General features: G+C 44.1%; 1 protein-coding gene across 11 annotated transcripts in view; it reads left to right on the top strand.

The window, feature by feature from the left end:
• TRRAP (transformation/transcription domain associated protein) overlaps positions 1-14,755 on the top strand; it is a 111,993-nt gene that overhangs the window by 39,159 nt on the left and 58,079 nt on the right. For 7 of the 11 annotated variants that reach the window (XM_081255916.1, XM_081255906.1, XM_081255909.1 and 4 more), the window contains 9 exons: positions 40-237; positions 808-1,068; positions 1,611-1,772; positions 3,937-4,033; positions 5,695-5,816; positions 6,141-6,311; positions 10,065-10,133; positions 12,598-12,651; positions 14,462-14,581. In XM_081255916.1, the coding sequence (XP_081112042.1) occupies positions 40-237; positions 808-1,068; positions 1,611-1,772; positions 3,937-4,033; positions 5,695-5,816; positions 6,141-6,311; positions 10,065-10,133; positions 12,598-12,651; positions 14,462-14,581 (1,254 nt within the window). The remainder of the gene's footprint in view (positions 1-39; positions 238-807; positions 1,069-1,610; positions 1,773-3,936; positions 4,034-5,694; positions 5,817-6,140; positions 6,312-10,064; positions 10,134-12,597; positions 12,652-14,461; positions 14,582-14,755) is intronic. The other 4 variants (XM_081255915.1, XM_081255907.1, XM_081255908.1 and 1 more) reach the window with 2 other exon arrangements.

The following is a 14,755-nucleotide window of genomic DNA, read 5'->3' on the forward strand; positions in this document are numbered from 1 at the left end:
CTGAGTAACACCGTACGGGTTGTGTGCGTTTTTCTCCAGGCGTGCCAGCTGCCCCTCTTCTCTTACATCGTGGAACGCTTGTGCGCGTGCTGCTACGAGCAGGCCTGGTATGCAAAGCTGGGGGGTGTGGTGTCCATTAAGTTCCTCATGGAGCGGCTGCCTCTCACCTGGGTTCTGCAGAACCAGCAAACCTTCCTCAAAGCTCTTCTCTTTGTCATGATGGACTTGACTGGAGAGGTAGGTGATGGGTGACCCCAGACCTAACCATCCTGGTTCAAGATGCTGCTTTGCCTGGAGCACAGTTGGTTTCCGATAGTTCCTCAAATATGCTCTCCTAGAAGCTTAGAAAACATTACAGCATCTTCAATGGAAGGCCAGATCAGAGCCCTCAGGTTCTCTTTCTCTGAGGATCTAAATACTTGTCTGTCTTGATGAACAGCCCCTGACCAGAGTACTTAACTGGCCAGAAGTTTCTATAGGAGTCACGTTCTTTATGAACCTCTGTGCAGATATAACACAAACAAATAGAAGATGGTGGGCATTGCCTGCTTAAATCCATTCAGTAAACACAAGGATCAAGTCTAGATCCGCATTTTCTTTTCTGAGTGACAGACAGAAATTACCTATGAGCAGGAGAGTTAGCTACCGGAATACCTTGCAGACATTAATGAAGCAGACTGATACATTAGCTGGTGTGAGGGGCGTGCGCCCCCAGTGACAGCGTTTGTTGCGGGGAGTGTGTGCAGGAGACGTGGGTGCTGTGGGCAGCATCACCCCCTTTCGTGCTAAGGAGTCCCTGGCCTGCAGGTTTCCAATGGGGCAGTCGCCATGGCCAAGACCACCCTGGAGCAGCTTCTGATGAGGTGTGCGACGCCCCTGAAGGACGAGGAGAGGGCTGAGGAGATCATGGCGGCCCAGGAGAAGTCCTTCCACCACGTGACCCATGACCTGGTTCGGGAAGTCACGTCTCCAAACTCAACCGTGAGGAAGCAGGCTATGCACTCCCTGCAGGTGCTGGCCCAGGTCACCGGGAAAAGCGTGACCGTGATAATGGAACCCCATAAGGAGGTGAGACGTCTGTCACCAAACTAGGGTTATTGGAACCTAGTTTGAAGTTTGAAACCTGGTTTGAAACCTTTGAAGACTTTTTTTTTCCTTCAAATTTGACTTGTAGATGATACGGAATTTGTAATTTTGTGTCCAGTAAACAGAGTGCTATTACATATGCTCTTTTTGATCTCAGATATGCAGACAGCAACATGCTTATGTTAACGTCTGTATCAGTAATTGTGAGTGTCAAGGGAGTAGAGTGCTGGTTTCCTGGGCCTGTAGAGCACAGCCTGATGGTCCTGTTCTTGTTTTGGTGGTGGTGGTTGTGAGAGAAGTTACTCTGGACCCGTAGGAATTAAACATATCTGACGTGCATCTTTCCATGACCCAGTGTCAGCATATGAAACAGAGCCTCCCTTTCCTAACTAAAGGACATCTGTGATAACTTTTGATCTCATTTATGGTTTTCAGATTGCTAATTGGCTTAGAACATTGTGATGAGAGGTGTTTGCTTTCTGAGGGGCGGCTGGTCAGTGATGCTTCCTCCCTGCCTCTCCCAGGTTCTCCAGGATATGGTCCCACCTAAGAAGCATTTGCTCCGACACCAGCCTGCCAATGCGCAGATTGGCCTGATGGAGGGCAACACGTTCTGTACCACGTTGCAGCCCAGGCTCTTCACAATGGACCTTAACGTGGTGGAGCATAAGGTGTTCTACACAGAGGTAGGGGGGTGGTGGTACGGCGTGGTGTGGATGGTGATGACGTGTGTCTGGTAACCTGTCTTTGTGCACGAAGACTGGTCAGGCAGCACTCAGAAGGCACAGGCGGTGACCATAGTAACCGGCCATCGCCTGGCTCAGGCCCCGGCACAGGTATGTTACGTCCGGGATTGGCGAGGAGGTAGGCATGGTGACTGGAGATGTCCGGTAGGATGTGGGGGGTTTCTGAGTCCCTCGAGCTCTCTTAGCCCTCCACAGGGAGCCTTGCTCTTCAGGACCTTGAGCTTGTATTCTAGAGATAAGATTGTAGCATCTACCTTAATCACTCTCGTATCAGTAGGTGCCCAGTTTACTGAATTTATCCATCACTTGAATGTGCCATTTGCAGTTGAGAACTCACTTCACGTGAATGCCCTTACCTAGTTCTGGCAGCACCCCATGAAGTACGGATCCTGATGATTCTCATTTTGAAGATGCAGAATCTGAGCCTTAGGGTTTGTTAGACACCTAAAACTACAGAGCAGGTGAGCTGGGGAGCTTAGGGTGGAACCACCACAGTTGTTTTAGAGCCTGGTTTCTAATCACTCCGCTGTCCTGCTGGGCTCTTGCTTAGTGGACTTGACTTGCCCCTTGACCCAAGGTAACAGGCGGTGGTGGATGGCACTTTAAAAGTGTTTGTCACCGTAAATATTACAGTGTGGGATGAAATTAGACAGTGATAAATAGAAATTAAACTATAAATACAGTCAAATTATAAGCATTAATTCTTAAGACTCTGTAATGGGCTGTTGATTAGTCCCAATCTGAAATTTTTATGAGACATGAATCATACTTCTGGAGGCATTATCAGAGTAAACTGAGGCAAAAGTCATAAGGAAGCAAATTCTTCCTCATCCACGCTAAGTCTGAATTTCCAATTATGAAAATTTTACCTCTTGATTCTTTAAGTCCTATGTTTTTGCTTGGACATAAGGTCATTGATCATGTGTTCTAGCTGAAATCATTTATACCTTCTTATATCCCTTGTATAACATCACTCATAAGATTTGATGGAGGGTCCAGGAGAGCCCCTGGAGAATGGGAGGGGAGCTTGCCTTTGGGGGCTTCAGAGGCAGATGTGTTGTAACCTATGTGGAAAATTCTTCATGGAGCTGGAGACCAGAAACTGGTAGTGAGTGTTTAAATTTCAGGAATCTAAACTGGTTTTGAAAGTATTTATCAGGATACCAGCTGCATCAAAACATGTGAGGATCTTCTGGAAAATAGAAACTCTTGAGTCCTCTTCCCGAAGATTTAGGTTCAGTAGATTTGGGGTCAGACCTGGGAATCTACTGCTAAAAACTTCCCAGGTGATTCTGGTGTGGCCACGTTTGGAAGTCTGGCTGTCTAATTTAGTTTCTGATGCTCTCTCTCTCTAGAATACAGATAGAGGGATCTATATATGTGTGTGTATACAAATATGTTATATATGAGGAGAGTGTTACTGAAGGTTTCCTCTGGGGAGTGGAATAGGGTGGGTGGTTGAAATGCTTTTCTCTCTATATCCTCCTCTGCTGTTTTAAATCTTTTACTAGGTAGGAATCTTTAAGGGAAAAAACGGTACCATTTTCCAGGATGTCAATAAAAGGGGAAAGTAGTAATAGAACACCATATATAATATTTTAGATATTAGATATATAAATGTGTACTGGTCTGTTAAAGTGTCTGGAAGGCTAGCCACTGGAGTATCTGCATTACAGTATTTCCAGTGAAATACTTCCAGCTTATGCTTCTCTGTACTTGAAAAGAAAGAAAAAAAAAAAGGATTACTGCTCAAACTCTTGAATTATAACATGTATGTTTCTTGGGCACTGGCCCAAGGCATTGGGAAGCAGCTCTGAACGAGGAGGAGTTGTACCCGCCATCTTGGAATTTGCGTTTAGATAAAGTGATCCTCTGCGTAAAGAAAAAACATTATGGTATCAGAGTGGGTCAGAAAGTGGCACAGAGGTTGACCGTTTTGCTTTAGAATAAGGAAGCTCAAGCACATTTCGATACTTAAATGCTTTGGGATTTGGGTTTAGTTTGTTAATCATGTTGTGTGTGGCAGATCACTGTGTTCTGTTACTTGCAAGGTTATTGTGTCTTCACAGTGAGAGCAGGCTAAATTAAGTTCTATCTTTTGCAGCTCTTGAATTTGTGCGAGGCTGAAGATTCAGCTTTAACAAAACTGCCCTGTTATAAAAGCCTTCCGTCACTCGTACCTTTACGAATTGCAGCCTTAAGTAAGTTCATGTAAATATGAGACAAGTTACAGGGTACAAAAGTGAAGGGAGACAGTGGCATTTTTTTGTTGTCTAATTTTTCTGACTTTTTGTGGTCTTTTTAAGGTGGAACAAAAAAAATTATGTTTATATATTTATCAAACTACATAGTGAGACGTCAATGGATTATATAGATTGCTAGGATTTAAATAATTTTCTTTAATAAACTGGATTTTACTCTACAGTAAACTCTTTATAGCTGTCTTATGGGAACTATATATCTCTAAAGTATGTATCTCTCTAATATTCTGGTTTAAGAGCGTTGTCATACCATTCCTATCTTGCCATTTTCACCTGAATCGGAGTATTTAGACCTTTTTAAACTTTTTAATGATTCAGAAGCATCTGAGACTCCTGCTGTTTCTAGGCTTTCATTAAGAATGTGTTATCATTGTTTAGCACAGGAATTGTACATAGTTTAGGAACGTATACTAGATCAGTACTCTCATACATGAGTATGAGAGTACATGAGTACTCTCATGTACTGATCTCTCAGTACTGAGAGTACTGAGTACTCTCAGTACTCAGTACCCTCATGCTTGGAAACAGTCATTTCCCCCTTTTTTGATAAATACCCAATACAAGTTGCTTAGTTGACTTTGTCTCTTGTTGACTTTTATGCACTTAATAAAATATTACCAGAATCCTCCTTGAATTAGAGGTAGAGGAGCTGAGAGGCAGACCATAATACTTGAGCTTGAGGGTGGGGCTCAAGACACAGCTAGCCAGAGTTGGGATGGGTGGGGCGTTGGGAGCTTCTCACGCTTCCTGGTGGGTGCCTCTCAGGCGTTCCTGTCAGCCGGCATGGGCATTGCTCTTGCTACAATGTTACCCCTTAACTAACCTTTAACATAGAGGCTGGAGGCATGTCGTGTTGCCTAAGGATATTTGCATTTTCAAAGCCTTTAACCCCCCAAGTTGGGAGGAGACCACCTGATTAGACTTGGATAGTGGAGAGACGCTGGGCTGTGTGTGTCTACTTCCTTCATCACCAGAGTCTGAGGCTCTACCCTCGGCTAATTCAGCATGCGTCCGCCCACAGGTCAGCCGTGCTCTCACCTGTGAGGATGTCTTGGGGGCATGGGTGCATTGGGGACCCCCTTCAGCCCTTGTTTTCCCATTGTTCCTCTCCTTCAGCCCTTCTTTTTTTTTTTTTTTTTTTGCGGTACGCGGGCCTCTCGCTGTTGGGGCCCCTCCCGTTGCGGAGCACAGGCTCTGGACACGCAGGCTCAGCGGCCATGGCTCACGGGCCCAGCCGCTCCGCGGCATGTGGGATCTTCCCAGACCGGGGCACGAACCCGTGTCCCCTGCATCGGCAGGCGGACTCTCAACCACTGCGCCACCAGGGAAGCCCCTTCAGCCCTTCTTCATCTTATCTGGGCAGTAAGATTTATCATGGACTTTCTGGCAGGCTGTTGCCTTCTTAGATAATAGTGGTCACTCTTAGATAATAGTGAGCCTGGGAGTAGAAGGCCGTGCATTCTTTTGTCTTTCAAGGGGCCAGATACCAGGAAAGAAGTTTAGTGACTCACATATTTGTTGGTTGGTAAGAGCCTTTAGACTCGGAAATTGTACGTTTTTCAGGCTAATGATGAAAATTATATTGATTTCTCTCCCTAAAGATGCCCTTGCTGCCTGCAATTACCTCCCTCAGTCCAGAGAGAAGATCATCGCTGCCCTCTTCAAAGCCCTTAATTCAACCAACAGTGAGCTCCAGGAGGCCGGGGAAGCCTGTATGAGAAAGGTGAGCGAGGGCTGGGCAGGTGTGAGTTCTGCATTGAGTTCTTCCTGTTGACCTTGTCTGCATCCTGGAAGTCCGCCTGTGGTTAATAACATACCGGATTGTAATAGTGTCTCTCTGTTTCATTGTCATCCTGAGCCCTTTAAAAAGTAAACAGTAATGACTAGTCTTCCTCATTTCATCATAAACTTCTGGAATATATACGGTTTAATACTCCATTTTCCCAAGCAAAGCAAAAACTTGCTGCTAGAGTTGAATATGAGTTCCATTCTGTTATGAAGTATACTCTGATATCTGTTTTCCTTTGTAACCTTTTTTTTAAAATAGTTTTTAGAAGGTGCTACCATAGAAGTAGATCAAATCCATACTCATATGAGACCTTTGTTGATGATGCTGGGGGATTATCGGAGCTTGACACTGAACGTCGTGAATCGTCTGACCTCGGTGACCAGGCTCTTCCCAAACTCCTTCAATGATAAATTTTGTGATCAGATGATGGTAAGCCAAATGCATACAAATTCTATGATAAACCTGAAAAATTAAATTATTTTTTTACAATGAGTAATGCATTTACATGGTTTAAAACTCAGAAGGTGTAAAAGGGTGTCTGTGAAAAGCCTCCCTCCCACCACCATCCTTCAGCCACCCAGTTCCTCTTCCGGGGGACCACCAGTGTTAAGTTTCCTGTGTGTCCTTCTAGAGATGTTTCCCATTTGTAGTGGGACATAGGTCTATTAGTTCCCACAAAGGGAAGTGTAATATATACATACATCTTACTTTTTCCATTTACCATCCCATCATTTCCTATCAGTACATAAAGCGTTTCTTCATTCTGTCTTCTGGCTACGTGATATTTCATGATGGGGACATGCCAGAATGTACTGAATCATTCCCCACTTGGTGAACATATAGCTTTTTCCCAGTCTTTGGCCTTTATAGACAGTGATGCGGTGAAAAACTTGTAAAAGCATTAGAAGTCCTTTGAGTTTTTACAGTTATCAAGGAAATAATTACGCAAAGAAAAGATCTGACTGTTTAAACGTGAGGTGTAAACAGATGAAAGAGGGTTTCAAGTATTAACTTTATTTTGCATTCTGTAAATAAACATTTGTAAATAATTTATTAACTTAATTTCATGGTACGTTACTGCAAACATGCATGTGTTTTTGGGTTTTTTTGGCCACACGCGGGCCTCTCACTGTTTTGGTCTCTCCCGTTGCGGAGCACAGGCTCCGGAAGCGCAGGCTCAGTGGCCATGGCTCACGGGCCCAGCCGCTCCGCGGCATGTGGGATCTTCCCGGACCGGGGCACGAACCCGTGTCCCCTGCATCGGCAGGCGGACTCTCAACCACTGCGCCACCAGGGAAGCCCCACGCATGTGTTTCTTATGCAGCTTTTTAACCTCACATGCTGGTTTCTTTGTATCTACAGGCGCCTAAGAAATGAACAATGGCCAAATACCTAAGTGGGAATTGATAGTATTATGATTGGTCCTAAAACTTTTTTTTTTTTTTTTTTTGCGTTACAAGGGCCTCTCACTGTTGTGGCCTCTCCCGTTGCGGAGCACAGGCTCCGGACGCGCAGGCTCAGCGGCCATGGCTCACGGGCCTAGCCGCTCCATGGCATGTGGGATCTTCCCGGACCGGGGCACGAACCCGTGTCCCCTGCATCAGCAGGCGGACTCTCAACCACTGCGCCACCAGGGAAGCCCAGTCCTAAAACTTTTAAGTGATGCCCTAATAGTAGAGTGTAATTTTCCAAATTGAAAGGCTCTTTTCCTTTAAGCTTCCATGTGTAATACACATACAGACCTATCAATTTACACGCATACAAACATTCATAAGCATGGTTAAAGTAAATGAAATTATATCACTTCCCAGTCAGAGCACATCAAATACACACATTATCTTACCTCATCTTATGACTTGGTTCTTTTATGTATGAGATCTGTGCATGTGTTCTAATCTCCTAGTGTTTTTATGTTTGTCTCCTTTTAAAACTAGTCTCTCTCTACCCTCTGTTGGCTATCATTTCTTGCTGCCTTTGCATGCCTGCCTGAAACAACTTTCTTTTTGTGTGGTTTTTTTTTTTTTTCACTCCAGTCTAACCTGTTAGATCTGTGAGCTGGGAATTCATTCAGTAAACATTGTTCTCCAGATTTTTTTAGAACAGAGTAAACAGAGAATTCCCTGGTGGTCCAGTGGTTAGGACTCTGAGCTTTCACTGCTGGGGTGCGGATTCAATCCCTTGGTTGGGGAACTAAGATCCTGCAAGACGTGCAGCACGGCCCAAAAAAAAAAAAAAAAAAGAACAGAACTGTATCACATCTGTAGTTTCTGACTAAGGCCAAGAGTCTTCTTCCTTAAAATAAAGTTCATGGGTTTTTTGTTTCTGGTTTGTTGAGGGGATTTTTTTTTTCCTTCTCTGACATTCTAGCCACGTCTGAGTGGCTGAATGCCTCTGAAAGCAGAGAGTGCTGATGTACTTGGATACAGAATAACTGAGGCTTCTGTTTGTCCAGCCATCTCGCCCAAGTCCAGCCAGGTCCTGTGCTGTGGTGCTTCTGCGTTTGTGGTGCTGGCCTTGTGCACGGACCCTGTGGTCTGCCACGTTCGTCGTTACTGAGCCATGTTCTTCAGAACTGGGCTCAGTCATCAGCCTCTGTTTTCCCTCATTTGATACACATTTGGGGTGAACAGCCCAAGCCTTCAGCATAAGTTTAAGAGATAGGACACCTTACTGTCTAGGGTGGGCATTCGTAAAGACACCCCTGAATATTTTCCTTTCTTATAATTTCAACTGCTTGACATTTGATCTTGAAGTTTCTTATGTGGTTAGTTGTTTTGGAAATCTCCTTATTGAACTAAAAGTGAGCTTTATATACCAATCAGTGTTATTTTTTTCCTTTGGGAAATCTGAAAGCAGCTGGCCGTTTTCTGTACCTTTAATTTTGTTACTCATATCTTTGGTATAAATAGCTATTCTAGTAAGATAGAGGTTTTTTGAATATATATTCTGATGGTATCCTTCAAGGAATTTTACTGGTAAAATCTTGTGAATGTATTTAGTTTCTTTGAAGAAATGTATATTATTTTAATGTTTCTCAGTGTGTGTTCCTTGGAACACTGGCTTTAGAAGATACAGGGTTTCTGTGAAAAACAGTAAGTAACTAAGTAAGTTTGGGAAGCACCACTTACTGTGTTCCCCTCTTGAAGTTTTACAAGGTCTGTGGACATTAAAGGCTCAGAGAAAAGTGTTTGGATGTATTTGAACCATCTGTCCCCAAGCCTGTTTGTGACTGAGGAGTCCTTTTTAAAGTAGCTTGTTAACTTCCTGCAGGGCAGTGTTTTGAAGAACAGGTTTGGACAGTGTAGGATCATGAAGCTGTTGTTCGGATGCCCCTGTGTGGTTTAGCTTGGGCTCTGAGCACTTGTCGCTGGGTTTTGCTGGACCCCGTTGAGGGCGGGAGCCTGGCTGCTGCAGGCTGGGTCAGCCCGAGTTGCTGTGGCCTGGGGATCGCTCTTCTGCTCCTGCAGCAGCACAGTCTTTTCACAGAACAAGCGCCCTCATTCCGCATGGAAGGGAATTGCTACCCGCATGCACTGTGGGGTCCGTGCTCATCTCACCATCCCCTCCCCCGGGCTTCCCCTTGTGCCCACTCACCCTCGGCCACAGTGGCCACCCTTTCCGTTTCTGGCCTCCCTCCTCTTCTCTGCCTGGAGTGCCCTTCCTTGTGCTTCTGGCCTGTCTGCTTCTGCAGAGCCCTCCCAGACTCCTCGGCCCTCATCTGTAGCTGGTTCCTGCTCTTCTGTTACACAGCAGGCACCTGTGTTTTACCTTGTTCCCCCACTGTCACTGGAGCGCCACAGGGACAGGGATGATGTCTGCTTGTTCACGTCTCTGCCCCAATGGCTAGCTTGGTGCTGGCTCGGGTCAGCACTCTGGGAACAGCTGCAGCACAGAGTAACAGGAATAAAAGTCCTGGTATTGGAATGGCTGGGTTGCAGGACATTTTCTGTTGTTGTATCAGGGTAAATTCAGCCTTTCTATTTATAGAACATAAACAAATGCCAGTTACTCTCATCACTAGTTCGATGGCTGCGCTATTTCAGTAATAGAATCACTGCCATTCTCACATTAAATAGCATGGAAAGTAATGATTACATATGAGTTTTCACCTAAGAGCTGCATTTTGGAGTTGAGATGCTCCTGTTGTCAAGAAAAAATGGCTAAGGATATATTTTTTCACAGCAACATCTGCGAAAGTGGATGGAAGTGGTGGTCCTCACCCACAAAGGGGGCCAGAGGAGCGACGGAAACGTGAGTGACTTGTTTGTTTCTGGGAGGGCAGCCCCACTGTGCACTGCCGTTACCAATGCTAATGTCGAAGCGGTGCTTTTAATTAAAATTCCGGTCAGAAATCTAGTTTTATGTGACTATAGTCCATGTAAATTGTTAAACATATTTTGTTAGCATTACATTTTGCTTTTATTTCTCTTAATTGTTGAACATTCCTTTTTATGTTTCTTTAAAATCTCCCTTTTGTTCACTTTAACATGATGTTTTTGTTGATGAGGATTCTGGGAAGCTTGAAATGTATTTCAGTTTTATTAGTCTTTCTTGAAAGTGAATAAAGTGTACTTTCTAGACTGTTCTGGCAGCTCTTGTTTGCACAGGCTACAGTCCTCAGCTGCTGTTTTCCATTGCTTTCCGTCATCATTGCCTCATAAACCAAGTAGAGGTTTTAGGACTTCATAAAAGCATTAAGGAGGATGTAATAAAGCATCGCATAAATATTGGCATGTATGTTTTCTAGGTCCAAATCCCCCACCCCAGTTGTTTGCTGCAAGTCCAAAGGGCCAGTACTTCAAAACACATTTTTTTACGGTTTTGAGGGAAAACCACTTTAGTTAAATCTTTTTAAGTATCTGATGTTGGTCACCAAAGACTTTGTCTCTTAAAAATGAATGGTTCTTGCTGTTTTTAATCTAATCTTATTTGTATATGTTAATATTCTTTTAAGATATTTTTAAACTTGATGACTGTCCTCTCAGTGGGATTGTGTTTTCCACAAGCTCCTGTTACGCCCAGTGAAATTGTACAGCAGTACCTAATGAGGGGATTCCTTGAGCTCTTCAGAGGCATAATTAATGTGGCTTTTTGTCCTCCTGTGCCTATTTGTTGGATGCTGTGTTTCATCCCATCTTGTATTTTATTTATTTATTTTGGCTTTATTATGCTTTGTTTTGACCATTCTATGTCAAGGTGTTTTGTTTATGTGAGTCTTGTTTCCTGCGGCTTCTAAACAGCCAACAAGCAAAACTAAAACAGGATCTTAAACTTTTTTTAGGAGTGTTAAACCATCCATGACCTCTTTGAAGGTTTGTTATTTTTATATATATAGGGAAAAAATCAGGAAATCTTCATGGGGGACAACCGCAGAGTATATTTTAAAAGCCTAAGCTCCTGGGAGTAGGTGCAAGTGCCTCTGTACTTTTCCTCCCCATCTCTCATCTGTTAGGTATTTTTGCTCTAAATTTATTATTTGTTTTTACAGTTAGCTGTTAATTCTCTGAAACATATAGCCAGTTCTAGAATAAACATTTAAACCCTAGTGGGTAGATGAATGACTTCCATTCGATCAAAAAGATAAACTTTTACTGCAGCTCATGTGGGATGGGGGGTCAGTTGCATAGGGGGTGGGGCTGTGGGCACTGGGAGGTCCCTGAGCCCCTTCCTGCTGAAGCCTGTCGATCAACATATGAGCGTGACCCCGAGAGCCTGGGAACGTCCCACTGCTGAGGGAGGCCGCGGCTCTCAACTCGGGCTATGGTGTTTGGGGTCCAAGGCAGTGTGGCCACAGCTTCATGACCTCAGCTCAGGGCCAAGCCTCCTTTCTGCCCTTGAGCTCTCATAGTTTTTACTAATGCTCCACAGATGAGGAATGGGTCTTGGAAAGTAGTTTGTTTATTTGGTCAGATCCCCAAATAACTGCCCAGTTGAGAAACTATAACCGATGACATGTTAAAAGTTGAATAAAAATAAATAAAAGCTCCCCATAACGTTGGGTACCCCTGATGATCAGAGTTTTGCATTGTCATCACGTTTAGGAAGGTTTACCTATTTGGCATTGAACTTACAGGGGAAAACTCATGACCACCTGTTACACTATGTCTGTGCGCGCGCTCGCGCGCGCACACACACACACACTCTCTCTCTCTCTCTCTCACACACACACACACACACACTCTCTCTCTCTCTCTCTCTCTCTCTCTCTCTCTCTCTTCTCAGGATAGCCTAAGTATCCAGTGAGTGGCATCATGGCCTCTGGGTTCTTCTGGCCTCAAACATGCCTAACTGATGGGGATTAAACCCCTGGTCCTCTTCCAACTCCAGCTGGGAAAGAGGTTTTTTTAAATATCAGCACTTCACGTATAATCTTGAATTATTCACTCTAAACAAAACAGTTTTTTTTAATGTATTTGCATACAACAGGGTCTTACAGTTTCTCCCCCTAGACAAGAATTCCAAAACTCCTTTTTTAAAAATTTGATTTAGGGAAGAATACATTCCGTGTGACACCATCAGAAGGGCTGTTTTGACATCTGAATGGTGGAAGGTGTATTTTTTGCTGTTGAGCAACTGTTAATTATTATGTGCTTTCTGATAATTGTGTCTTTACTGTCTTGTTTACCCCAATAATCCTTACTGTGTATTGAGTATATGGGAAGTTCTGTGTAAATAACATAAATAGAAAAAAGATGATTTTCCTCCCCATCCTCAGGAAAGCATTTCAGAGTGCGGGAGATGTTCCTTGTCTCCATTCTGTCAGTTTGAGGTGAGAACAACCTATTAAAAGTCAGTTTATGACTTGCAATGTGAAGAACAGTTTATATTTTCTTTTCTTTTCTTTTCTTTTCTTTTTACCTTTCCGTTGCCTTTTTTCATGCTGTAATTTTTGTTTTGGTTCAGCCTGCCGTGGAAGGGGTAGAGGTGAGAATCTCAGTGGAAGTGCAGGAGGGGTTGTTGTTGTACTTGGTTTTGCTGTGACTTGTGGTTCTGTGGTGGACAGAGTGTGTTGTGCCTTTGAGTGCAGTGAGCCGTACTGTCTGTCTGTGGCGGAGTTGTATTAGTACCATTGCCGTGAACTGTCCGGGTGCCACGCATGTTTTCCATTAGGACGTCTTTAAGCAAGATTCTAAGTTCTTTGGTTTTCTACGTGCTAGAATTGCAATATCTCAATATTTCTGATCCAGCCGGGTTTTGCTCTCATAATGTTTGTATGAACTCATGCGTCTAACAACCTCTTGAGAGGAAATGCCACAAAGAATACATTAGACCTGCTGGAAATTGGGAGGAGTTCTGTTTCCTCTGACTGACCAGCTGCATCAAACTGAAACCTCCTTGCTCCCCCTGCACCAGGCCCTTGTGTATGTCTCTCACGCATACCACACTGTGTTGGTCATGACACTGACTTTGAACAGCCCAGTCCTGAGCTTTCCCTCTTCTGTAAAATGGGGATGGTAATACCTGTCATTCCTGCCTTCCGGTGGTGACACGAAGGCCAGAAGTGATTTCATGACAGTGCTTTGAAAACGAAAACCCTTAAGATGAAAGTACCATTGTTAGAAGGTTATTCTAATTTCAGGATAGAACTTAATCTGCCTGAAAACTTGGAAACACTGTAGAAGAGAACTCTAGAGGAGGCATGGGAGCAACGCTGAGCTGATTTTTCTCATTTCTTACCCGTCGCACTGTTTTGCCTTTTGGCTTAAAGAGACATTTTGAGAAGTATCTCCAATGCTGCCGGGATGTGGTCCCTCCTGACTGGTGTTTATCATCCCCATTTTACTGGTTTAGAGTCATGGGTATCCTATTACCCGCCACCCAGGATGGGACATCAGGGAGTCTTCCCTTCCCCATGGCCTGAATGGCAGACACAAAACCGTGGGAACTGACACTGAACGGAAAGTCGGAATGACACTCAGTAATTGGCCGCTGAGCTGTTAGCACGTTAAAAAAATGCAAAATTCTTTCCATCCCACGTTTTGCATATGATTCTGTAAAGCAGTTTGTCAGCTTTATTTTCAGGCCTGGTTGATAAATTTTTAGAACAACAGTCAGTGATTTATTTACACTGATAATTAATTTCCAGGGTAAATACTTCAAGTATTTTTTTTGAGGACTTCGTGCTAACCTTTGAGGGTAAAATAAGTCTGTGCCCTCAGAACTTAGTACATTGGGAAGACCCCGTGATGTCATGGCAACGTGAGGGAATCCTAATGCTCACGGCCACGGGCATGACCCCCCGCCCCTGCTGGGCTCACTTCGGCAGCCCGAAAGGTCACTTCCAACACTTGTCAGTGTGGGTGAAAGCAAAGACGGCACCATCACCGAGGTGCACAGTCAGCTCCCTCTCCCCTCCACTGACAGATGAAATCTGAAGGCCAAGGGCAGGTAGTTTCCTTAGGCCACAGCTGTAATCTGAGATTGGTGAGTTGTGGCTTTCTGTTGATACACGTTAACTCTGCTTCTGTTGGCTAACCTTGCAAATGTAGCTAGAGCCTAGCAGGGTCTGTAGTGATGTTGGTATCTCTCGCTGGCAAAATTAATTGGCCTATTTTGTGATTTCTGGTCTTCTTCATTAGGAAATGAAAATTTGTTCGGCAATCATAAACCTTTTTCATCTGATCCCAGCTGCACCTCAAACTCTGGTCAAGCCTTTGTTAGAGGTCGTAATGAAAACGGAACGTGCTATGTTGATCGAGGTAATGGTCAAACACGGGCTAATTCTAATTCTTCCTCCATCTGTTGCTTGTAATGTTTTCACTGTCATATTTTAGATGGGTTAATCCAACAGTATAAAGATATTGGGTGTTAATATCTGCTTATGGTGCGTGCACTCCAGTTACAAGGGGGAGAAATGCACATTGGAACCGTGT

Source organism: Mesoplodon bidens (genome assembly GCF_964165515.1).
Source record: "Mesoplodon bidens genome assembly, chromosome: 15".
NCBI lineage: Eukaryota > Metazoa > Chordata > Mammalia > Artiodactyla > Ziphiidae > Mesoplodon > Mesoplodon bidens.